This window comes from Fulmarus glacialis, unplaced genomic scaffold (genome assembly GCF_000690835.1).
Source record: "Fulmarus glacialis isolate BGI_N327 unplaced genomic scaffold, ASM69083v1 scaffold9253, whole genome shotgun sequence".
NCBI lineage: Eukaryota > Metazoa > Chordata > Aves > Procellariiformes > Procellariidae > Fulmarus > Fulmarus glacialis.
In genome coordinates, this window is record NW_009202250.1 from 1 (window position 1) to 24,943 (window position 24,943).

General features: G+C 44.1%; 1 protein-coding gene across 1 annotated transcript in view; it reads right to left on the reverse strand.

Annotated features, from left to right (window-relative positions):
• Positions 1 to 1,018: 1,018 nt before the first annotated feature.
• The window catches only part of SLC20A2 (solute carrier family 20 (phosphate transporter), member 2), a 38,888-nt gene continuing 14,963 nt past the window's right edge, over positions 1,019 to 24,943 (reverse strand). The window contains exons 6-11 of the mRNA XM_009574214.1: positions 22,917 to 23,033; positions 22,010 to 22,213; positions 19,997 to 20,585; positions 8,677 to 8,862; positions 7,869 to 7,953; positions 1,019 to 2,184 (exon numbers count right to left, since the gene is read on the reverse strand). Coding sequence (XP_009572509.1) covers positions 2,020 to 2,184; positions 7,869 to 7,953; positions 8,677 to 8,862; positions 19,997 to 20,585; positions 22,010 to 22,213; positions 22,917 to 23,033 — 1,346 coding nt within the window. The 3' untranslated portion in view covers positions 1,019 to 2,019. The remainder of the gene's footprint in view (positions 2,185 to 7,868; positions 7,954 to 8,676; positions 8,863 to 19,996; positions 20,586 to 22,009; positions 22,214 to 22,916; positions 23,034 to 24,943) is intronic.

Here is a 24,943-nt window from a genome sequence, read left to right on the forward strand (position 1 = left end):
TCCATCAGGCCATCTCATTAGTATCACTAAAGCAAGCTCAACAAAAGGAGGAACACAAAATCAGAGGTCCTTAAACCTTTTTTAAAAAAAAAAAAAATTTCTCATCAGTTGCCTTCCCTAGAGAAGTAGCAGCACGTAAACTGCAGAAGACCCTCATTCAAAGTCTTCCGCTCTCCAAAAATATGTATCTGTCCAAGCCTTTTTCAGCATCATTTTGCAGTCCAGGGACACCCAGGTCCCCAAGTTTGGGCTAGGAGCTCTTGCAAAGCAACCCAAGTCTCTCTACTGCAAACAAACTAAGGGTCCTGTGCCTTCGTGTTGCCCTCCCCCACGCTTTCCCCAGCTGCGGTTTCATCCCTGCCGACCCCGGCGGACAAAGAACAAAAGACGGCAGATGCCAAGGAGCAGGTTTTAGCTGCCCGTGGAGCCTTCCCGTTGCTGGCACGGCTGAGTAACGCTCAAAAAACCCAAGAGGCAAACAGTGATAGGGGCTGTTTATCTTTTTATTATAAATTTAGTATGAATGACCAATGGAAAAGTCACAATGGAGTACCAAGAACGTTTTATCAAAATTTTAGCAGCATTTAAACAGTAATAGATTCCCAACCTTCTCTGGGCACCCCTTGCCCTTTGCCTCCCACCCCCAAAACAGTAACCTTCACCCAAATGTGCTTTCCAAAGCCGTGCAGGGGATGTAGCTAGCCATGTCCCCCAAGCTGCCGTGAAAAAATCTCATCCAAAATGCTGGTTACCATGCAACCTCCACCCATGCAGGGCCAGGTTCCCGTCCCCTCCCCACGGTCAGCAGCACGGCAGGAGGCTGGTGGGCTGTGGCGTGGGATGGGACTCGCCGGGGGGGACCCAGCATCTGCTCACACCCTCGCCACGCTCCTCACACCAGCCCCTGCGCGGGTCAGCACTTCCGTGGGCGCCCATACCTTCAACCACAAAACCAGGGCTAAGCCCGTTTCCTACCCGCTGCTGCCCCTCGCTTCTGTTCGTGGGGGTGACGTGCACCCCGCGGTCCCGCTCCTGTACCTGAGAGTGTGTGGTTGTGGCTGGATGGACAGAAAAAGGGGCGACTGACGGTCCATTCTCCTGCTGGAATTGATAGCAGGGCAACCGGGAGCTGAGACTTGAAGGGGAAAGGTAGAAGATGAGCAGTGAGATACTTCAAATTCAACCCACAAAATGAAGTCGGTCTACTATCAGCTAATGTGGAGAACCGTGGTCTGCCTACTAAGTAACGAGAACTAACTTTTTTGTGTGCTTTTTTTTTTTTTAAAGTTACATTAAGACATGAACAGTATTATCCCAGCTTCGCTAGTGGGAGCTTGGTGAAAACAACATTGAATTAGAGGTGGGGAAACACAACACATGCCCACACGTGTAGACAACAACATAATATTGACAAGCTATTCCCCTGCTTCTTTGGTACTTCCTAAACTTTCTTATCCAAAATATATAAGGGAAATGCACCATTTAAAAGTTACTGTTTGTAAGTATTTACACAGCCATAACCATCACGCTATGATACACAAAGATCAATATGATATGAACAAAGTTATTTTATGAAAAGCACTTCCGCACATTTTATTTTGTTCCAGTATCTTAATAGCTTTAAAAAAATTCATGTGTTATGCAGTCCTGTATCTCGCTTCTTATATCAAATGGACAAGAAACATTTCCTAATCCATACTCTTCTTCAAAAGATTAAAAAATTGCCACCAAAATGATACACTATGTACAAATTTTACTAAATATTAAATTCTAGGCAATTATTTTCACCCCACTGATAATATAACTTAGGTATTGTTACCTACTATATGCATATATATTTCTTTAATATATAAGAAATGGCACCACATCACCATGTCACCAATATGACACATTGTTATGTACAGTAGATAAGAAGTTAGATATGGAAGATGGATCCTCTCCGACTGGTTCTTTCACGGGAATGCTTCTCCCCTCGGTAGTAGCTTGGCCGTTTCCCCTTTTCCCAGCAGAGGAGGCTCTTCAGACATAAGGCAGGATCCCGTACATCAGCAGCGCCATCACCCCGGCGCTGAACAAGCCAGCCACCGGCACAGTCACAAACCACGCCAGGAAGATGTTGCGGAAAAGGCGCCAGTCAACGGCTTTCTTGGAGCGGATCCAGCCGACGGCCACCACGGAGCCGACCTTGGGAGTGCAGGGAAGAGAGAGGGAGACAAGATGTGAGGGGTAGGTCCAAGCGCCCGTAACATGCCCACGGCCACACCAATGCCAGTCAGCTGATACCAAGCGAAGCTCTAGATAAAGGAGCCCCTGATGATGACGATGGCTCTGTTCTGGTGGGGTGGCAGGAGGGCGACAATTCCAGCACGCTTTAACCTTTATTTTTCAATGATCTCCTGGTTTTCATGGGTCTCGGGGTCAGCCAAAGGAGAATAAATATGTTTGTGGGTTTTTCTCTGCTCTGGTAGCTCCTGGATCAGCCATGGGTGCAACCGAGGCAGCCCTCCACCCGCCCAGCACCTGACTCAGTCTGTAGGGGGGACAGCAAGCGTCCACCGAGTCTGGCCAGGCTGCGGTGGTTTAAATCATGAAAACACCGTGAAAGTTGTTTTTAAGGCTCTGCCAGAGAGTGTAGGATGGGGCAGGCTGGGATAGCTAGTATGGTTCCCGTCCTGCCTGCCTGTCCTCTTGCTGCTTTGGGATGTCCTGCCCGTTCACCCAGCAGCTGCTGAATCTCTGCAGGTTATAGCCTGGCATACGGAGCTGACTCCTAACAGCACCTATATATTTCAATACTGCAGGCTATAAACAGGACAGCAACGGCAATGTAAGCAGCTGAGCCCACCTTGTAACAGCGATGGTAACTTGGCAGGGGGCAGACAGACAGAGCAAGGTTAGACCCAGTACAGCTGCCCTACATCAAACTCATCAGTCCAAGCCCTCCGAGGAAAACCAGCCCTTCTGGACCAGCCAGCCAAGCAAAGCATCCAAAGCTAAAATCCTCCCTGCAGACAAAGACATCAGCCTGATGCTATGGGGCAAGCAAAGTGCACAGACGTCAAGAGGTCTGGCTTCAGGTGGGGAATAGATAACCACCAAAATAGCCTTCGAAGGCACTGCTACCAGGGCAGCTGGGTAGGTCAGTGTTTTTGAAGACAAAACACACTGTGGCCTGGGCAAAGCTACAACCTTCTCTTCCTTCAAATGTATTTTCAGTTAATAAGCTCGGGTATAAAGCCAGCATATTTTTTAAGAAAGAACTGGACTGAGAAAAATGATGCAAAAACTTCAGAAACGCTGCGTTTTCTTTCTGCTCTGGAAGTGGCCCTCTGTGCCGTTAACAAAAATGAGTAAATAAGTGCAAGTCTATTCAAAGCACACGGTAAAGCAGCAAGAAATGTGGAAGGAATATCCTGGTTTGAAGGAAAGGAAACTCCAAGACACAGCTGGGCTTGTGCTCCCTGAAATGCCATCCCTGCCTCCTCTTCCCTGCTTGTTTTCTTAATGAAAGTATCAGTCCCTGCCTATAGATTAGAAGATGGGCTGCTCCCCACGTGCGGAGCCAGGAAAATGATAAATGCTGGGAGGACAGGGAAGCAGGGAGAGAGAGGACAGGGATATCGAATCCGCATCTTTTGTTAACACCTTTTTAACTTCTAACTACTGCTTAACATTTCTTTTTGGAGAAAAGAGTTATTTGTGGAAGACCCTGTAACTCTAGGGAAATAAGACTCTCAAAAGTGCCTGTGACAGAACAAGGGAAAACTAAACTTGATATTCTAGGACTGAAAAGGCTTCGGTCTAAAGCTTGATGCAATAAGGAAATCTGTTAGATTATATTTAATATGAATACCCCTTGAATGGACAACATGCTATTCTGTATTTAGGAGGTGCCCAGCTAAGAGGAACACCACGCTTCTGACTATATCAAAGTGTTAACTCGAGGAAACAGCGTTTGGTTTTTCAGCAGCTCAGCTGTTAGGCTCTGCTTTACATTTTGCATGTCCTTAGCATCCGTCTGTCATGCTTGCAACAAGAAGCATTGCTTATTGAGCGAGCTGCAGTCTACATACGATAATCTCCGAGTCCTTCCTGAAATTTAAAAGGTATCAGCAATGATGGCATTGGTAATCTGTTTTAAACATTATTAAAGTTTAGTTTATTAATAGTGATTTTGATGGACTAGAGGTTAGGAGAGTAGCTAAAACTTGGGTGTAGGGACACTACACCGTCTGCAGAATTTCAGATGATATCTACTTTGAGATTGGTTTGAAACCAGTGCAGTTTGCCTTCAGTATGCTCTGCTTAAAGCTTTACAGAAATGCTTTTGGCTCTCTTGTTCCTGTGCAATGGCGTATCATAAAAACACACAGAACATGATAATTCCATCATAGCAACATAGAGAATATTTTTCAAAACCCCAAAATCATAATAGCAAAATGAAGCTGACAGTATGACCTCAGCAAAGTCACTTTTGGGCAGAAAGAGCATTTAACTCCGGCACTCTAATTTTATCTGTATGTGAACACATTCAATCTGTTACAGCTGAGAAATGCCTCTTTATTTTTACATCTCATATCTTAGAATAAATAACAGGAACTATGTGTAAGATTCAATATGATCATTTGCCTACCTGGGCAGCAGAAAGGCACGGTATGCATTCACACCACACCGGCTTTTCAGTGCTAAATCCCAAGGGAGGTTGAAGGGGTGCAGGCAGAGCAATGTGGCTACCGTGTTCAGACAAAATTCCTTTGGAGGCTCAAAAGGTTAAGTCTTTCCCTCAGGCCCTCTTGACTTGGAGGCTTTCAGAGGGACCTTCCTCTCCCCTTTGACTCATGGCAAGGACGACGGTGCAGTTCAGGGTCTCAGCAGGCACCGAGCGTGGAAAAGCTGCTGGGCTGTAGATTTAGGACAGGCATATTGGGCGGTGGCTACCTCATGTAGACCAAAGCCTCTGATTTAGGACCAAATGCAACTCCTGATCTGAGAGGGCTTGACGAATCTTTCTCAGAAGCTAATGCTTTTCTTTCTGCTACCAACCTCCAGTTTGCCACCACATCTGCTCCAAGACCTGAAAACCGCTGCTCAGAGCTTTCCTTCATTTTTCATTATACTCTATTGTTTCACCTCGAAAAGGTCTCCCTCCACCTAAGGTGTTTCATGCTGCTCTTTCTTTGCCATCGGTTTATCTAGATGCTGCACGTTCAGTTGACTGACACCCCGTCCGTAGGGCTCCCACTTTAGCAAATGCTATTTTGCTGTGCAGCAAATGTTGGGGAAAAGAATAATTCCCACTCTCTGATGCTACAGGCTTGGGCCTAGGCTCACCTTGAACCCGTTTTCTTTTTGATTTCTAGGGCAAAATAATTTTTCTGCTGATTTTTAAGAAGGCATTTCCGTCTCAATGGCTGACAGCACTTTCAGAGAGGCGTCTTCCCATGGAGTAAATGATGTATAATAGTTCTTTTATTCCTTCACCGGGCCCTCAAAGAAAACAAGGAATACATCTGCTACAAGTGCTTGCTTTATCTTGTGTTGATCACTTAGGATCTTTCAACTCAGGATCTCATTTTACTGAAACACAGAATCAGTTACAATAATGTGACATCCTGGAACAGTCTAATCCTATTGCAAAGTGGATCTTCCCATTAAGAATGACCCATCTAATGAGATACAGCAAACTACAGGGAGCAGACACAGACTAACCACATTAACTGCTTTTATGGAAGTATTTTTGAAGACGAATTATTTTGCTCTGCAGTTAGAAAAGACCAAGCTTTTAACTGCATTGAGTCAATGAGTACCTCCTAATGACACCCTCTCATTAGCTTATGGCTTCCAAGACATTTTCTTTTTCAATTCAATCTGTTTGTCTGCACCAAAGTGTATTTCCTCTTTTACGACGGTTGGCTAGAAGTGCTTCAGGCACGCAACTGGGATAATCAAAGCTGTATTATTCTCCCTGGCAAATTCTTCATCACGCATTTGATATACCAGTCAGCTTCAAGGGAGATGCTTTCAGGCTAGCATTTTTAGACGTGGATCACGTTGTTATTATTTTTCCCCTCCCTGCTTGATTCAGAGGAACCAGAGTTCGGCCAACGCCAGGAAATCTGAACAGCCTCTCAGAGCAGCTCAGTCTTGGCTGCTTCTCAAAGAGCTCTACAGCAGAAGAAAGAAATGATTTTGCAATAGAGGAAGGCTTTCTGAAGAAATGGTTTTCACTAGAAAAAGGCCGATTGAACCAACTTGGGGCGTTTTGCAGGATGTGTGGATTTCATTGACTCTTTCACTGGAAACCAGGTCAATGTCACAGGCAAGGATGCCCGGCTTCTTGCCAGCCCGCCTGCCACGCCGTGGAGAAGTTAGCCCCGAAAACCTGCCTGCCCCAGCCCCAGGCAGAGCTGGAAGGGCTGCAAGGTCCCCAGGGTGCAGTAACGAATCCTACAGGATCTGGCTCTTGTAGGGCTTGGTGGTACGTCCCGAAGCAGAGGGGCTTTGCTGCTCTGGGGTCTCTGATTTCAGAGGGGCTTCCCCACGCCCTGCCAGAGGGTGAGGGATAGAGACAGCTCTGCGTGTCCAAGAGCTTGGGAGTCCATGGGGAAGCAAAGGAAAGAAAGACAGGATATTTGACTGGGGAATTTCCTGGGGAACAAAATTCCAAATTCTCACTATGTTCTTCCAGCAGCGTAAATGTCCACATGCTCCCTGTTGCCTACAAGCAATATAAATGTCTTCTCACACAGCGTATCATATGACACAATTGAATTCTGCTCATTACCCAGCCTATAGCTATACTTCAAACTGGTCTTTTTTTTTTTCTTTTTTTTAAAAAAGCCAACAACCTTGTTCAAAGAACTAATTACAAGGGCCGGATTCTGTATTATAATGCACAAAAGTGAGGACAAGTTGGTTTAAAAGAAGAGAGACATTAAAATATTAGCTTAATGATGTAGCAGTGGTTTTCATACAGGTGGCTCTAAAATACATGTAACCGGGATCACACAAACTACGAGTCTACATTATTTTAGTATGTCTATATTAGTCCAATACGATCACGTAAGGGTGAAAGACGTTCCAGACTTTTGTGCAATTACTTATAACGCTGACTTTGCTTAGCTGTACCGGCTTTAAAAGTGGGCCTCGTTATTTTGCGATTGCTGTCTGCATGGCACATCGCATAGTGAAGGCAATCTGCAACAATCGGTATCTCTCGTGTTTTGTTATGGTTTGTCCTAATGATGTGATTTACTGATGCAATCACTGCAAACTCTAATACCTTGCAATGGGTGGAGCTTATTGGAATACCCACATTTGAGGCTACAAGTACCGTTAGCGCACACATTACTTCAATGCAAAATCCACTGTGAAGAAATAAAAAAAAAAAAGACAGATGGAAAACCTGTAGTAAAAGAGTTATATGCAGGAAATCCCATGCCATGCACTTATCAAGAAAGTGAAGTATAAATGATGAATGGTGCGCAGCCTCTGAACAAGGGAGAAATGCTACCTGACCAGGTTCAAATGGCACCGTCGGAGGAAACCAGGTTCTTCCTTGTAATCGTTTGCTTTAAAATTGAGGTCACGTTTTTGTAAGTGCTGTTTTTCTTTAACCACAGCTATGGAGTTCACGCTGTGCCCGAGTGCAGCGACTTTACTGTGACAACTCCAATGCATTTTTTGGAAGCCTGATTATTTTCCAGTGTCGCTGGCACGACTGAGACGTGCTGACGCACCTCCGCCTAACCGTCCTCCGTGAGCGGCTGTTTTCCCCTCGCCGTGCCATTATCCGCCGGCTCGAGCGGCACAGTTTTAAGATGAATAGTCCAGACTGCCTTGACTGCAGTCGCTGGGCAAAGGCATACCTTGCAGTGTGTAGTACTGACAGGAAGTCCAACATTGGAAGCTACCACAACTGTGAACGCCGAAGCCAACTCAATAGTGAATCCACTGCGGGAAGCATAAGAAAACACTTCACAATCACTCTCTGCATCAGCTCGGACTGATACCATGCAGCGTGCCAAAGTCTTACCCGTTTCTTCTTTCGACTGTTTTATCTCCGACTGATTTTCGTCATAGGAATAAGTTAAGAGAACAAGGAAGGGCTGAATAATGGGAACGGCACAGGCTAGTCATCTGTAGTAAACCGGCTGCACAGCTCATTGCATCAGGGACTTTTACTACTCTACGCTGTGGTGAATCATGCCCAATTAGTAATTCGGTTAAGCACCAGCAGAGGTCGAGTATGCCTTACGGACGAAAATTACTGTAATAAATACATATGGTTTTAATAGTCTGAAGCGCACTGGGAAAGCCACTGTAACCTTGCCGTTTCCAAATGCACCTTCTGCCACGTTAATTAGGTCATCAGCAGAAGACTCTGTTCACGTAGACCTCTACGCTTCAAATGCATTCAGTATTAGTTTACAGGGTTATCTTTTTTTCCTTTCTCTCTTTCTTTCTCTTTCTTTTTCTCATTCTTTCTTTCTCTCCTTTTCCTCATTTTTTTCTTTCATTTTTTAGAAAGATGGAGAAGTCAAAGCCAGGTTATCATTAAAATCAAAGCACAGCAAATCCAGCAAACTGCATTACAAACAAAATACTGGAGCAGCAATTTCTCAGACTGGTTCACGCAGAAAGTTCACACAACCGTAACGACAACTGTGCACCTACCTTGATGGTGTGATTGGAGTGAGGTCTTTACCCATGGTCTGGATAACTCTTCTACCCCAGACCCAGAGGCCCACACAGATCCCAACACCTCCATAAAACAGCAGCCAGACGGGAGTCGACGCTTCTTGCATTACACCACCTTGCTCGTAGATAAGCCAGAGCGCGACGAGGGGACCGATTGCATTACTGGAGAAACAGAAAAGCATCGCCCCAGTTATAAAAATGCAGATAATTGCCTTGAAAGAAGTCTCTTATTTTCTGCGTGATTTTTCTTCATCGTGCACGCAGCACTGCTCTGACCTGACCCTCCAGGCAACACCCTTTCTCGCTGGGAAAGGCTGCAGCAGGGGACTCTTATCATGTTGCTTTTTCAGCTGTCACTTCATCACTGATAACCATAGCGAATGCTGAAAGGAATTTCTCTTTTACAAATCGTTTCCTGAAATGTCAGAGTTGATAATACCTCATTATGTCTGTTCTGGGATAAAAACCAGTATTTTCAGTACTGTGCTGAAATTATCTCAAAAATTACCAATTCAAGAGCTCTTCAAGAGCTCTGCATCTTTAAAATTCAACTATTAAATTAGCTCTTTTTGTCAAAGAGGGAAATTAATGAACAAAATTACCATCGCAGACAAGAAGGTACAAATATAGTCTAGTCTGACAACCTGTAACGTTTGGAGATATGATCAGAATGCAGCCGGGAAGGTGACTTGGTCCTCTTCAAACGCGTTGTAGAGCTAGTTGGACTGGATCAGAGAGGACTCCTTGGTGACACAGAGCTGGCGTAAGCCCTTTTTGCTACCCTGCTGCTGCTATCTAGCAAAACACTGAAAGTCAGCAGCACTGAAGTCCCCACTCCTAATGCAGGTCACCCGATATTGGTGGCTGGAGTCTCCAGTGCCTGGAGTGAGACTTCTGACTTTGTTTATTCTAGAAAAGCATCAGGTTTCTAGACATGAAAGTTAGAAGAAAAACTTGAAAGCTGGTGTCCAGTTACTTTAAAGGCTTAAATACTAAAAAGCAGATAAGAACTTTGACATCCCTTTTATTTTGCAGCTCTTTTGCGAAACTGAATAGCTGCTTGCCCTGCTGAGCAGCATTTATCCACAACCAAAAAAGCGTAAGAAGCGAGGCAGCGCTGCATTTATGTCTAAATAATCACAAGAAGAGCAGAGCAAACCTGTCCAATGTCATTCAAAAAGTCTGAAAACCAACAGGAAGCTCCCCTCCTTGTAAACCGATAAGGAGAGCGGGTGGCGGCGAGCGCCGCAGGCAGGACCGACAGCTATGCTCGCCCTGCAGCCAGGACCGGCTAAATTTAGTTCCTGGTCTCACTCCAAAGCACACAGATGGAGCAAGGGCCAGTTTTAACGTCAAATGTTGTGCAAACCAAGCCACCGTAACTAACAGTTAATAATTTACTTGACTCCCATCTTTACCAGGTACGAGGTGCTAGGGGCTGAGCGCTAATTGCCAAGAGACGAGGGTCCTCAGCATTGCAAAGCTCGATACATCTAAGCAACACGAGACCCTCCTTCTTTCTTCTGGTCCTCGAGAAATCGAGCTCTGAACCCTGAGAAGTGGTCCTGGAGCAAAGTAACTAGGAAGGAATTTTCCCTTGTAAACACACACAACAACGTTCAAGCTGTGAGGCAAACAAAAATACTTTAAAATGCTCTTTGATATAAAGAGGAATGAATAATTCTTACGGATTTTGAAAAAGATGCTGGAAATAAATTAGTGAGCTAACATGGATAATAAAATCCAGTGGGTTTGAAGACCCTGGGTAGTACGATGACGAACTAAATACACTTTATATAAAGAGTGATTTCCACTAGCAAAAATACTTTAAGATTCTGGTCTGATACTGTGCCTGAGTATGCATTTGATTTGTTGAGTTTTTGCATGAGTGAAAGGATGGTATGTGAAAAGTCCTTAGTGCCTAAAAGCAAGACTTATTTTACCTTCAAGGAAGAAAGATTCTTGATCAAAGCATTTCTAATATTTTTAAGACGACCTGCAACTTCTTTGCCAGTGTTTTCAGGTGTGGATTAAATTACTTGCACATTTAAATGCCTTACTGTGCATAGAAAAAGAAAGGTAATTCACTGTACCTTCAACTGATGGATGCAGAAGGATGGATAAAGGCAACTAAAACATTGATCAGATGAATAAAGGGAAAACTGATCATCCCTTCTTATAGTGCTGTATGACATGGGGACAACCTCCCTGTTGAAAATAACAGGTACATTTGGAGAGAGCCCAGGCACTGATTCCTGACTGTTCTGAAGAGATTATGGATGGATATTTGTCAGTCCTAATGTAAATGGGAAGACAGAAAAGGCTTCAAAAACTACAGCAGCAAACTATGCTCTTTTGTACCAAAATCCAGTTTTAATTATTTGCAAATGCTACACCTCTGCGAATCAACTAAGCTTAATCCTCAAAGAAAAGATTATTTTCTTATTTGTGGCAACAGAAGGCAAGGCAAAACTCTGCTGACTTATGCTCAGCCTCGGAGTATCCGAGTGGCTGATGCTGCCCAACAGATCAGAAGAGATGACACTGATGCCCACAGAGGCAGCACTTCTGATACCTTCCCTGCAGGAAAAGAAAGTAGAGGAGCACTGGATCCATATATGCTTGGAAAGGCAAAAAGGTAATTAACTGCATTTTCATTTGTGGGTATCTGCACCACGGGTTATCTATACCAGAGAGACATTTCTCCTCTCCCTGTAAATCACGTTCAATGTGACTTAAACGTTCAGCTCCTAGGGACAACAGCATCTCCCAGCCTGAACACCTGCAAGTGGCTACCAACAGCCAGCAAACCGGCAGTGGTGCGCACCCAGTGGCTCCAATCTACCACCATCACGGCTCTTCAGAGGGCTCCTTCGGCTTCTGGATTTGTTCAGTAGGTCCAGTCCTAGGGGCTTGTGGTATGAACGCTTCCTATGCCAATGGAGAACAGCTCTAGAAGAAGCCATTAGCCCTGTCCCACCGCAAAACTGCCAAAAGCTCACAATGAATGCGTCTGACTCATGAACTGCAAAGACTAGGATCTTGGTCCTGCATACATCAGCTTTGAGACATTACCACGAGCATGTGGTAATGCAATCAGCCATCCCTGGGACTAGGAAGAGTTCATTGGTAGAAGACAACCAGTCCCAACAGGAGAGTAAGAGAGAAACAACACATCAATAAAAAAGGCCTTCTGCAGTTAACAGATGTCTCATACAGCTGAGTGACTAAGCAGATGAACCACGAGGACGCTGGCTAGACTGGGGTGTGACTTTCACAGTATTTCCCACCGGTTCTCTCTCATTTGACTCAAGACATGACTAGCAGGAAAGCAGACCTCAAATCTTCCATGCATTTGGCTAAGACTCATTTCACAAGTCTATTTTCAAAAAGTGATGTTCTCTTACTCTCCCATGCAGCTCTCTTATTTGCCTTAACTATTTGTGCTGGAGCTCCAAGTCTTAGTTGTGATAGTTTAGAGGGAGAAGAAAAAAGCCTGAGAAGGTCACCCAGGGGCTCTGAACCCCTGTCCGCACCTATCTATATGTAAAATTGCCATTAGGTTCCTATGCTTTCGAGGACGTTACCGTATTATTTAGCTATTGGGTTTAAAAGCCACGATAAGCTACTCATGTCGTGGTATTACTTTAGTTTTGTACACCTAATATGCATTTTTCCACTGAGCACAAGAGGATGGCCATTACGAGTTAATTTTAGGATGAATTTATAAAACGTTATGGCATAAGAAGCCTATCTCCTGAGTCTACCTGTCGTGAAGTGTATTCTCCACGTCCAGCATTTTTCACCATCTCTGCTGGGCTCCGCCGGCCGCGGTTACTCGCAGGGCACAGGACTTTGCAGCAGGGGCGGTGCGTAGGGGCTGTTTGCCTTCCCCAGAGGCACGATACAGGATTAAATGCCATCTACAGTAATGTTCGTACTTGCAGACACGTGTCACGGTAGTTCAGCGAAGTGGTGCTGAGTGTTTCTGAAGTGCTGTCTGACCCTCATGATGATTTCGCTAGCTCTCTCAACTAACGTGAATTGGCATGACTTCTCTTTTTCTGCTCGCTTGTGCCAGTTGAGAATCTGTCCCGCACCATTTATAAAGCTGTTGTGAAAGATAGCATTTGACAGTGAATCTGAACTATAAATAGAGTTGGCTTCTCCTCTCCCCTGTGAAACAGGTAGTATTACCGACAACTGCCCCCCCACATTCAGCTATCATGAGACAGGCTTAGAAATTACAGTTTCCCATGCGCACACACAAGCAGAGATGTTTAGGTACCTTTGGGTCACAAGTCCAGGCCCTTCTCTGGAGGAACAAGGACTACAACCTTTTTTTTTTTTTTTTTAAGTAAAAATTAAGGGTTTTTTTCAGTAATGGAAGGATGCCATCAGCTGATTGCTCTATCGTCAAATGCCATGAAACTTGTCATAATATTTTATGAACTAGCAACTAGCTATTACCTCACTACTTCTTATTTGAGGGGAGTAGCAAGTTGCTCAAAAAGAAAATCTAATTGTATTTTAATGCTACGCTCTGAATAAACTTTGTGTTATAATCCACAATCTACAGAGCACTTGATGACCGTGCTTTGATTCTTTGCTACCTGAAAAAGCAGATTGGTTTTAGCCACTTTTTCTAGTTGAGTGAAAGAAGATTGACACATACATTAATCACTGATTAAAACTGAATGACGAGCAAAATAGCAGTCTAAGAAATAGGCTTCCAATATTACAAATACAATTACAAAATCCCCAGCCATTTGACTATTTCCCAAATCAGGATTTCACAGACGAACTTTCCACTGGGAAAATAAGTGGGATGGTATTTCTGAATATGCTGCAGTTACGCCTGGAGACATCACCCAGTTGAGTAAGGGTGCAAGGAAGATACGCCTGTATGTACCAACAGGAAAAAAGTATGTCTTAATCTCCAGAGATCTCAGATTATCAAGAGAGTTTTATCCTAGTTCCAATAATCGGACAGTTTTGAAATAGTTCATATATCATAGCACAATAAAAGTGTGTCACAGACGTGGCCTGTGAAGTGCAAGCTTTGGGTGTGTTAACGAGTCAGGAAGGCTACGTATTTCTTCCCGCAGCTCATCGCCGAGTACTGTAAATGCTGGCCCTGAAACCCCAACCCCCTGGACCCTGGGGGGTTGGGTCCATCCTCCCCCTCGCCCACCACATCAGCCCTCCCCCGGCAAGCCCGGTCGCAGGCCCTGCTCACAGCAGGATGGGGAGGGATTCCCGCGCCCACCGGAGACCCTTGTTTCTTGCTGCTCTTCTCTGGCTTGCCTGCGTGGCACAGCAAAGATGCCACGTACCTGCACAATTAAGGACACAAGTGAAGATTCATACCTAGTTGGGACACGGGCTGCGCTGTCAGGACGGACTGCTATTAAAAAGGGAAGAAATCAGATTTCAGGCTGCTCTCAGTAATCGTAATGGACAGATTAGCTTCCTAAATATTCTAAGTGATCTTGACTGCAGCTTTCAGGGAGCATATAAGAAATACTCATTCTGTAATCCAGCCTTATTATAGCTCCTTTAGACTCCTTATTTAGCCAGGAGACTGAATCCCACTAAGCTCTCTGTGTGCAGTGAGATACTGGCAATGTTCTGCCCCTTCCCTCCTTTAATCCCATTGCATTTACTTTAGGAAGAGGGGAAAAGGTGAGGCCCACTGCTGTTTGTGTGCTCTGACCTAAAACTCCAGTGAAGTCTGTAGGGAGGTGAAAGGAGAAGTTTCCTCTCCCTGTATTTTGGGCACGCAGGTATTTCCTAGTTTCACTTGCATTGCTTTGCTTAGCAATGAATTCCCTATCTGGTAGCAGTCCAGTTTCCCTGAAACCGCTGAGAGAATGTGTAGAAATATATAAAAAATACTAAACATTTTTACTATAGCTCTGAAACAGTTTTAAATCCTGTCTTCAGTAATGTAGCCTATACCATTTGGATAATCAGAGAGCCATTTTTTGTCAAGCTTGTGCCATAAATCTATATGGCATTACCTGCAGACTCTAACATGAATGACCCCTTTCTCCTATAATATCTAAGTATGAATACGCAAGGGTACTCCTGAAGTCCTCCACGTGAAATTTAATTAGAGCAGCCACATTCAAACAATTTATGCAGCAGGAACTCAGCAAAACTGAGATCCCCCGCACAACCTTGAAACATCTGCAGGCAGGTTTCTCCTCCCCACAGCACGCACCAGCTAAACCTTGGTACCGCCTGCACCTTGGCGCGCACAGACACGGGCGGGCGGCATGGTCTGCGGTCACCCTGTTCAGCTGGAACATCATGGCTCCTGCCACCGTCACAATAATAAACCACCTTCCTCCATTGATGGAATCCATGAGCCCAGGGTAGATGCCTGCTCACATAAACCAGGGCAGGTGGCTCCTTCTGTCATCCCTGGGGTTTCTCCGGTGACAGCGGAAATGATGGCCTGAGATGGAGAGGGGGGGTAGGAAGGGACAGAAGAGGCTGTCCCTCTTTAGGGACATTTATAGGAGAAGCAATCTGTATGAGAAAAGACTAAACACACGCAGAGACAGGTGTGTAGGAGCACAAGGCTCAGGCTTTTTTCACAGCATAAACAGCAGATTTTAATCAGCAAACCTCACGTCAACCTACAGCATCTTTCCGTGGGTCATCCCGCTTCGATTGCAAGAATGCAAGGAATAACAAGGTTATTCCAGAGCTTGCTTGAGTCAACAAAAGCATCTTCCCGTTTGCTTGGATGGGCTGCGGGGCTGATGCACCATTTGCTCATAGCTTTCCCATTCCCAATCCAGTAGCAAAGCAGCCACTGTTGTGCTGAGCACAGGAGATAGCTATGGGGTTAGCAGTCCTCTCTAGCCACTTCCAAAACAGCCTGCCCAACTGGCCTTGTTTTTGGGAACTAGTTAATCAGACATGCTTCCAGACTTTGAAACGCAGCATAAACCCTACAGCTTCAGCAACTCTCCTGCTACCTGCATTTATACGGGCAGGCTGCTGCAGCTGCAGCGCTGAGCTCCGGGTCATCATGATTCCTGACACAGAAAATAAGCTCAGTCCAACTCAACCATAGGTGCATATAATCTCCGTCGGCCAACAAAGCCCAGCCTCCCGGCCTCTCTGGAAAGCTGGCTCTGAACAAGCATTTAGGAAGCTGGCAGTTCTCCTTGTGTCACGCTCCTGGCCCAGGTCTTTTTTTCCATCCTGCCCTTTTTATTCTCCCGTTGCCCTTGCAATGACCCGACGTGCTCCCTTTGTGCTCGGGTGCTGAGCCAGTGGGACCTGCTCACTTGGCGCCGCTAATTAAGTTCAACAACAACATTTTTTTCCGCGGTTCTGTCCCAACACATTTAGTCGGGATTTTAAATTCTTTAGATTTCATTCAGCCCATGTGCACGACAGTGTCACAAGGCTCTCGGCCCAGCTCAGTTAGTCCCAGCCCTGGAAGCGCTCCAGCATCCTTGACACAGCGCGTATAAGCTCTGCGGCAGGGGGGCAGGAGAGGATGCTGTGAACAAAACAGTCACCCAAATAAGGAGCTACCATGACTCCCTGTTTCTCTTAACGCCCAGCTGCCCCCGGTCAGGATCCCTGCTGCTGTCAGCCTAAACACGAGCCCTGACTGCTGCAAACATCAGCTCCCACAGCAGAGACGGCTGGTATCGTTACGATGCTAAAAAGCATCATCTTGGAAGAAACTGGGGTCTAGCTACCCTTATTATGAGTTAGTTCTGCAGTCGAAGGAAAAATACTGATTTAACTCTTCCAGGTCCAGGGGAAAAGCCTGGACAATGGAACAAGGGAGATCTCCATATGATTTTTTGCCCACTAAAGTGCTATCCAAACTATATGGGGTACTTCTGCTCCATAAAGTGTTTTTGAGCTGCATCATGGTTCAGCCTGTACCGTATGCCTCATGCTTAAATATGTTCTAAAACAGGTCAATCGTTTAACTACCTGCAGTTTTTAATTTTTATATTAGCTTTTAATTTTTCTCTCTTCACTCCTCTTCTCTGCTCCTGTCCCTTCAAGGAATACCAGCAAACAGCCTGATGGAAAATAAACAGAAAACACGGGATGAGAGCGAGTTCCAGGATGGGGAAGGAAAATGTAGGAGACAAGTCCAAAGAAAAAGATGAGGACAATGGAGGTGCTGCCCTAAATATATGAGTGAGGAGCTTAAAACCAAATGCAGAGGAAAGCGGGATTTTAACAACAGGATTCAAGGCTGAGAAAAAAAATAGAGAAGCAGCTTCACAGCAGCACGTAAAATGAGCAGAAGGAAAGTGAACGAAAGAGGGAGATGAAAAAATAGCAGCCTTCGGTGGAAGATGGATTGGCAAGGCTTGCTTTCTTACGGAAATGTGGACAGAAAGCTGTGCTACTAGCTAGGTTCTACTGCATTATTTTTAAAACAATGCACTGCCTTTCAAGCTCTGCAGGTCTTTAAGCGACATCCGGAGGAGCCAAGAGCCCAGTAAGAAGTCTTCTGCTCTGCTAGACGAAGACTGGCAAAATGTCTCTGCCACATAATCCGCAGGATAGATATCTGCATTCCCAGAACGTTTTATCTACTCAACCTTTTTGGCATACAAAGGAGTCTTTAACTTGTATTGCTTAGCTGGAACTCAGTACAATTGCAAGGATGGGTTCCTATCCAATCCTACACCCATGACCACCTTCCTGCATTTTTACCAGCTTTGACAAAACGAAGCTAACTTGTTCTTTAGTTTTGCAATTACATGAATTCAGCTTAAGAAGAGATTTTGGAATTAACAGCATTTAACAAAAACGCATGCTTGCTGGCAAATTTGGTAGGATCACTGACAGAAGTAGAGATCCGCAAAACACTAAAAAATACAAATTTTCAGGAAAGGATATTGCCAAGGCAACAAGACAGTCCAAATGCAGAATTCTGGGGGAATTAGGCTGTAAGATGCAACAAAGCATACTGCACAGAGTCTAAACCTTGTCTTTCATCCTGTCTAGCTCCTATCAACAACAAATTTGATTTCTGAACTGACTGCATCCTTACAGATCACTTCTAACAAACTCTACTACCCTTGCCTCCTACAGAAAAGGCAAGTGATGCTTGCATAAACGTGTGAGTCCTTGAGGAGTATGTATAGACATCACCTACAGGGAATAAAAGAGCAGGGGCACCTACTGTGGTAGGCTGTGAACTTTCTGCAATGGTACTTCCCAGGGTACATTACAAGAATTATCAGTGGTGTTTGTCCTTTTTCCTACGTTCCTCTCGGCACTCACTGCTGGCCACTTGCAGAGCACAGGTACCAGCCTCCATGGGTCTTGCTCTTGCCCAGCATGCTCAGAGCAGAGGTCCTGATCAGCGGAGACCATCTGAGAGGAAAGAAAGTTGCACCGCTGCCCTCTGATCCAGAGGATGAGGGGACCCTGGACTCCTTCCCAGAGCCAGATCCCTGCGGATACGAAGGGAGTAGTAACAAGAGCAAGGACAAAAAGGCTCTTCAGGAAGCCCTATTCCGAATTCCCAGGGTGCTGGATGGACGGGGAGGGAAGATACATGTTTGTAAGTGTTTTCGAGATGAGCTGCGAGTTAAATCGGGTGGCTGACAAGAGCAAGGAGCAATAATTGTTCTCCTTGCTGAGTGGGACAGCATTTGCCCAGATGCCTAAGGAGTACTATGAAAGTTATGAACGTTGCAAAGCCCCGCTGCAAGTGCTGAAAATCTACACCAGCAGGGCACGGCTAACATGGCGAGGGTTCAGTGGGAAGGGGACTCAGTATGGTCCCAGTTACAACCCAAATAAGGAACGCTGCTTCAACAAGCATCTTCTGAGTGGGTTTCTCAGGGGATCCTATCACGATACTAAATACCAAGCGGATCGCTCCAGGCCTAGGGAAGAGGCAGTCCAGCCAAATCCTAAAGGAAAAATATGCGATGTTCCCGGGACAGAAAACAAAACCACCCAAACCGCCATTCAGCCATGTGCCACCGAGGTGGCGAGGGGCAATAGGGCCCTGCAGATGAAGCAATGTTATAAGCAGATGAGCAATGTGAGTGCAGACGAGGAAGGTATAAAATGCTCCATCCTGAGCCTACATCCTACTTCCTTCAGTCAAAAGTCTTGTAGTTTGTGGAATAAAAGAGAGCCAAGCCTTCGAAGGGAAAGAAGTTGGCAAATGAGTGAGTGAAGAGACACTATTTCATGGGGGTCTAACCAGACGACGGAGGGCAGAGACGTGCAGATAAACATTTCTGAGACCAACTTCGAGATTTTGTCAGCTGTCTGAGTCAATATGAACACGAGAGAACGACTCCTGGAGGATGATCCTCTTCCCTTATTCCTGGGAAATGATGTTAGTGCCATGGGATTTAAGGACAGAGACACTCAAGCCAAATGACTGAAGGATGAACTCACTGGCTTCTTCCAAACTCAAAGGAGCAACTCAATGGTGATAGCAGCTCTGGATAAAACTCTGCCGGGGAGTACTGCGTACCAGAACTATGCCAGGAGATGGGAAGCTTCTTAAATGAGCGCTAGGTGATGAGCCATAGCCCATGTCCCCTCTCCGCATGGGGCACGGGAACATGCCCAGGGCTCCTTGGGGGTAGCTCCCTTTATTTTGGTAAGAGAACGGTGGCAGCTGGAGAAGTTGTATGTGCAGTTTATGAACTTCAGTAGGACTTTGATGTTAAGGCTTGTTAGATATCCTGGGCTATTTAGTGATACGCTGCCTCACACGGTCCTAGACCCCTGGAAAACTCCAAGCAAAAGATTCAGTAAAGGGAAGTCTATAAGGGCTGCAGCAATCAAAATGAAGACATTCTTCACACACCTCTTTTCGCAGTGTGACAAGAGATGAAATTCATCTAATGACAAAAGTAGTCTAAACCTCTCATTTGCTGATGGTCTCCCATCTTGCAGTTAAAATAGGCTGCGAACGCTGCAGGGCTGGGACTGTCCTGTTTGCTTTTACAGTGGTTGGCATGCCAGGGGGAGTCTCAGTGCCTCAAAGCTTGCCAAAATTAAACCTTAATTAAACTAATTACTGCACAATTATTTAGCAGCGAATAAAAAAGATGTTACCATTGAGAAGAAAATAAACCATAGACTGAGCAGCCCAACTCCTGGAAAGCACCGGGGACATCAGTGTCACCAGCTTTGCAAAACACAGCCCTGACAATCATCTGCCTGCAGAAATGAATACGCTTTCCGACTGGCCAAGCTGGCAAACCTTGCTCCAGGCACTTAAACCGTAAAATTGCTGGTTTGTGAGATCTCATCCTCTTACCTGACATCATTACCTCCATGGGCAAAGGATCCAAAGCAGGCTGTTAAGATCTGGAGGAAGTGGAAAAGCAGATGGACCTGAGACGTGTCTTTCTCTTCCTTTTCCTCTTCCACGGGATCAACTGGGGGCCGGTTAGGATCTGCGAGTTCAGAGGCCAACTTCATTTCCCCCCCCCCTTCCTCCGCCTCGATCTCTGCCTCAGCCACTGCGTTGCAATAGCTGGAGTAGCTGTCATAGCGAACTCGCTTCTTGGAGTAGGAAACAGTGTCGCCCACTAACTTTTCACTGTCCTCTGGAGTTGACGTATCTGCTGCCTTAAAGGAAGAATGCACGGGCATGCCACAAATAGCAGCTGTGTAACAAGTATAACTGTTGTTGCGTCGCAACAGTTTGTAGTTGTTTTCTTGAGCGGGCCTCTCATCGGTGGCCCTGTCCAGGTGTATTTTGTGGAGCAGGTCTTTGTATAAACCCGAGTCCTTGTGCACAGTGTGATAAACATGGCCGTCGCTTCTCATCTGGCCATCGAAGCTGAAGGTGCCATTGGAAACAGGTGATTTCACCGAGGTGTGCGTCATCGAAAACGCCCTTCCTAAAAAGGCAGAGATTTAAAGTTTTTATTTCTATGAAATGTAATACAGAAGCCCCCTCCCTCCCACTTCGTGAGACAATAAAACGGCAGCGATCCGAGAGGACAGGACAAAGAAGATCAATTTGCAATACATGCAGTGAATAAGCCAAGATTCAATTCACTGCAAAATAAACTCTCTCATCTTCTGTGCAAAAAGAGCTTTGTTCCAGCGTTGGGTCTCCCCCAGACATGCTGTACAACCTGCAACAAGTCACTTGGGATTGGCTATTCAAAGGTGATACTTGAAGGTTAAATCCTCAGGTTCTTTGAAAAAGTAATTCCTATAAAATTTCTTTCTTGTAAAATAAGCTCTACTTTTCTGAGGTTTTGTCTACGTTGAATAGGCATAATAAGGATTTCAGGAAAGGTGGTTTACTGTAATTTCATACTGAATATGAGGTCACCTTTCAAAAGTACCTATGTTTAAGACGCATTTACATAACTTTTAAAAATAATTAAAAAAAAACAGAAAGCAAAAAAGTTCATGTTCTGCAGAAATATTTCCTCAGCTATTCCAACATTTTGTGTATCTTATTTCTCTGAACGTGATGATAGTTATTCCCACTGTATACATTTAACATCAGTGTATGCTGTAGGACACATGTCACAGCTAGAGCAATATTTCTGAAGAAACTGTCTTTTTCATTTCCTGACTTGCCGGATTTCCACTGTGCAACATTCAGAATTGGTTTTAGCTATTTTTAAGTTGGAAGCACACACTCAAAGGGCTTCACGTCATGACTGATTTGATTTTGTAAGAATCAGTTGAATATATTAGGCATTTATTAACCAAATTACAGGGCTGTGTAGATGTTAGCAAAATGATATCAAAGTCAGCAGATCGCTAAGTGTGGGGGGGTGCGATCCCACCACATGGGAGAACAAAAAGAGCTTTATGCACACAAGCCTACTTCTTATAAATATACGTTCAGAAAACAATGCGTGAGATTTTCCTAGTGGACAAGCTCCAAACGGTTTGTCAACTAAAGCCCAAATCTTTTCATCTCCTGTGGTAGCATGCTAATCATCTTTATGCTGAATTTAACCTTCATACATCAGCAATTTGTGTTCTCTGTATTTTTCCACTGCTTAAAAGGATGGAAACACCATTAAGGATACAAAGTAAAGCAAAAAGGAAAGTAATTTTTGTTTTCAGCTGTTTCTAAAATTGAAATACAGCCAAACAAAATGTAATTGCTTTTAAGTCCTCTCTAGAAAATGCCACTTGTAAATAAACATCTTTTACCCAACAAGTGCTGAAGAGGGATTAGAGCTGGAAATCCCAAACACTAAACTTACCATTTACAACAGAGACCTACTTGCAGTTAAGAAACCCTACTGAAACAGAGAGAAGGTAAACCCTCTGTGTTGTCTTAGTTTCTTACCATACGGTACACGTGGATGGCTTCCATTTGCAATAGTATCTGATGCCCCAGCAGCTTCTGTTACTGAGCCAGTAAGGGGAATTGTGCTCTCGTCAGATGTTTTGGCACCGGGAAGCTCTTTAAAGACTGGTGTTTCTTCATCTTGAACTTTATCAAGACTTTCATCCGATATCCTTGACAGTGCAGCATCTTTCTTTAACCGGCCTAAGGAAATAACAGCACTGTAATTTTAAACCCCACCTATCCATCTTGCTGCTTATGTTTCCACTATTTGCATCAACGGCATAGATCAGCGTGGATACAATAACCTGGCTCTGTTTCATACACATTCTGTATTTATTTCTAACACTTATCTTTACTAAATTCATCTGAGAAAATTCTAGAGCATCTTTGTTTCTTCCTACAATATTCGCCAAAGCAGGTAACTGAAGTAAAACACCAAGCTGCTCATTTATTAATGAAATCTGAAAGTTTTCTCTGTGTTTTAAACACTGCATTTGTTGAGAGTAGCAGAGCAAACAATCAAAACACTGTAAAGCTAAAAGCTGTGATCAGCCCAGCTTACCGTAAAGTTAAAGAAGTCACTTAAAGATAATAATTCTGCCAGATTTTTGCTCTTTAACGTTTCCTTAATAAAACAGAAAATGGATTATATTCCAGGATTTATTTTCCTGTTTCTGCTAAACTCCAGAAGAAATGAGCACTGCAGTGGATTGCCTAACAAGGTCTTGAATTTCTACCACTGCAGGTTTTTAAGAGCAGGTTACACAAATACATGAGAAACAGTTTAAGCACATCTGCCTATGGGTGGGGGCTGGACTAGGTGACCTCTCAAGGGCACTTCCAGTTCTGAAATGAAATTTTCCATGATTTTACATCACTCGCATTTCATCAAGCAACTACTTACTTTCTATTTTTCTCTTCATCCAGGGGCACACAAAAATCCAGACTAAGATGGCAAACACTAAGGATACGCCAACTGATATTAGAGCAATGGCCCACATTGGCAGTACCAGTCCCAGTACTGTGAAGACAAAGAAATAAAACTGAACCAAACCGTAAATTAACATGACTTAATTATCTCAGGCAGTGGAAGAGAAGTTTGTTGCAGAAACGCCTATGTTCACAATGTATTCAAAACCAACACGAATGACCCGATCATTTTTAACATATATATCAGCTATGCAGTATTTAAAGGCCTAGTTGACATGCAAACATTTGGTTTAGTCTTCCGATTCTCTGTTACCCCACTGTGACCTTATTTCCAAAGAAGTCAGGGGTAAAACTCTCACATCGGGGCTGCTAAAACAAGTTTGCCGTGATTTTATACACTAATGCATGTTAAACCATGTTGCCCATTAGGGTAAGTATTTACCTGACCTTTGCTCTAGTCAATAAAGCCTGACGCTTAGCTTAATCTAAGCCATTATCTGCTTATGGTAATAGCTTAGTGTAGCACTTGAGAGCTGAGGTTTCAGTCCTGCAATGAGCAATCACGTCAATAACTTGTGTTCCTTTAAGTATCCCCTCCAAAAGAGCTCCTTGCACTTGTTCAATTAAATGATCAGACCCTTAATGAAGAAAGAGCTTGGACTCTGATATTTCAAACCCGTATATGCATGCCTATCTCAAAACCTAAGTGATTAATTCATCCTTGTGAGTAAATGTTGCCAGGACAGAGGCCCTGGAGAGTAAACATGTATTTCCTGAGTATCAAAAACGGAGTCCCACCTTTTTATTCACACACTTAGAGACTGCTAAGCTGAAACAGAAGGGACATTAAGATTCTTATTTCATTTATTTTGCTTAATGAGTCACTGCAGAGTGCCTGACCTACTTCTGCAGTACAACTAATGAGGAAATGTTGGTTATACAGCTGATTTACTGTGAAACATCTTGGATACGTAGCCAATTAGACTTAAGAAAAAGGAATGGTTGAGTTATGTTACCCTCAAATTGGGAACTTCTCAAGCTTTTTATTAATTTCAGTAATGCTATGCTATGAAGTAGAGTCTACTGAGTGCATTTATCTAGTACATCCAGTGCGTCAGCTTTTAGAGAAAACAAAATTTGATTCAAAAAAGGTCACTTTCTAAGCCTGCTTTCTTAATTCAGGGGCATGTTCAGGAGTCTCTCTTCAATTGCCTGTTTGTTCACAGCTTTGGGGCAATAATCTAATCTAAAGAGAACATTTAATGACCAGAGTCTTCGATAAAGTAGTCGAGAGCATTGAACATCTTTTTTCTGAACTCTTTTGCCTGCAAGTGCATGTTTAAATGTACGCTGCTTAAGTAAAGTTAAATATAAACATATAAATGCAAATATATAAACATAAAATGTGTGAATATAAATATACAAACATAAATATAAAACTATAAGTTCAAATATAAACACAAATATAAATAAACACAAACATATAAATGCACATAAAATACACAAATACACAAAAATATAAATAAGTCCTGAAAATGACATGTATCATTTCCTTCCACTGAGTTGCAACGAAAACACAGCACCCAAGAAAGAAGATGCATTCAGTGCAGAAACAGGCTCGGGGCTTCTTATCATTGAAGGGAAATAAAGAAGTAAATTTAATTAATAGGCTCTGTGCCAGATCTGCCAGAACAGTGACTCTGCTGATTTCAATGGAGCTATAGCATTAGATTGAGTGCAAACAGCCTACCTGCTCTTACACCTGCTTTGAACCTTCCCTCCTTGATGCACATATTTGGAATACCTTTGACAGTTCAACACATGCTCAGATTTACGAAGCCAAAGCTGGCAGCTCAGTATTTCCCCTTCCTGTGAAGAGGGATTTTTTTTGTAGCTGCGCTCTTCCCCACTCCAACCGGAGTGATCAGGAGAGAGTCACAAACACACATGCACAAATAGAAGCATGTGGGGAGGTGTGTGATTTACTCTTGCCCTCGTTAA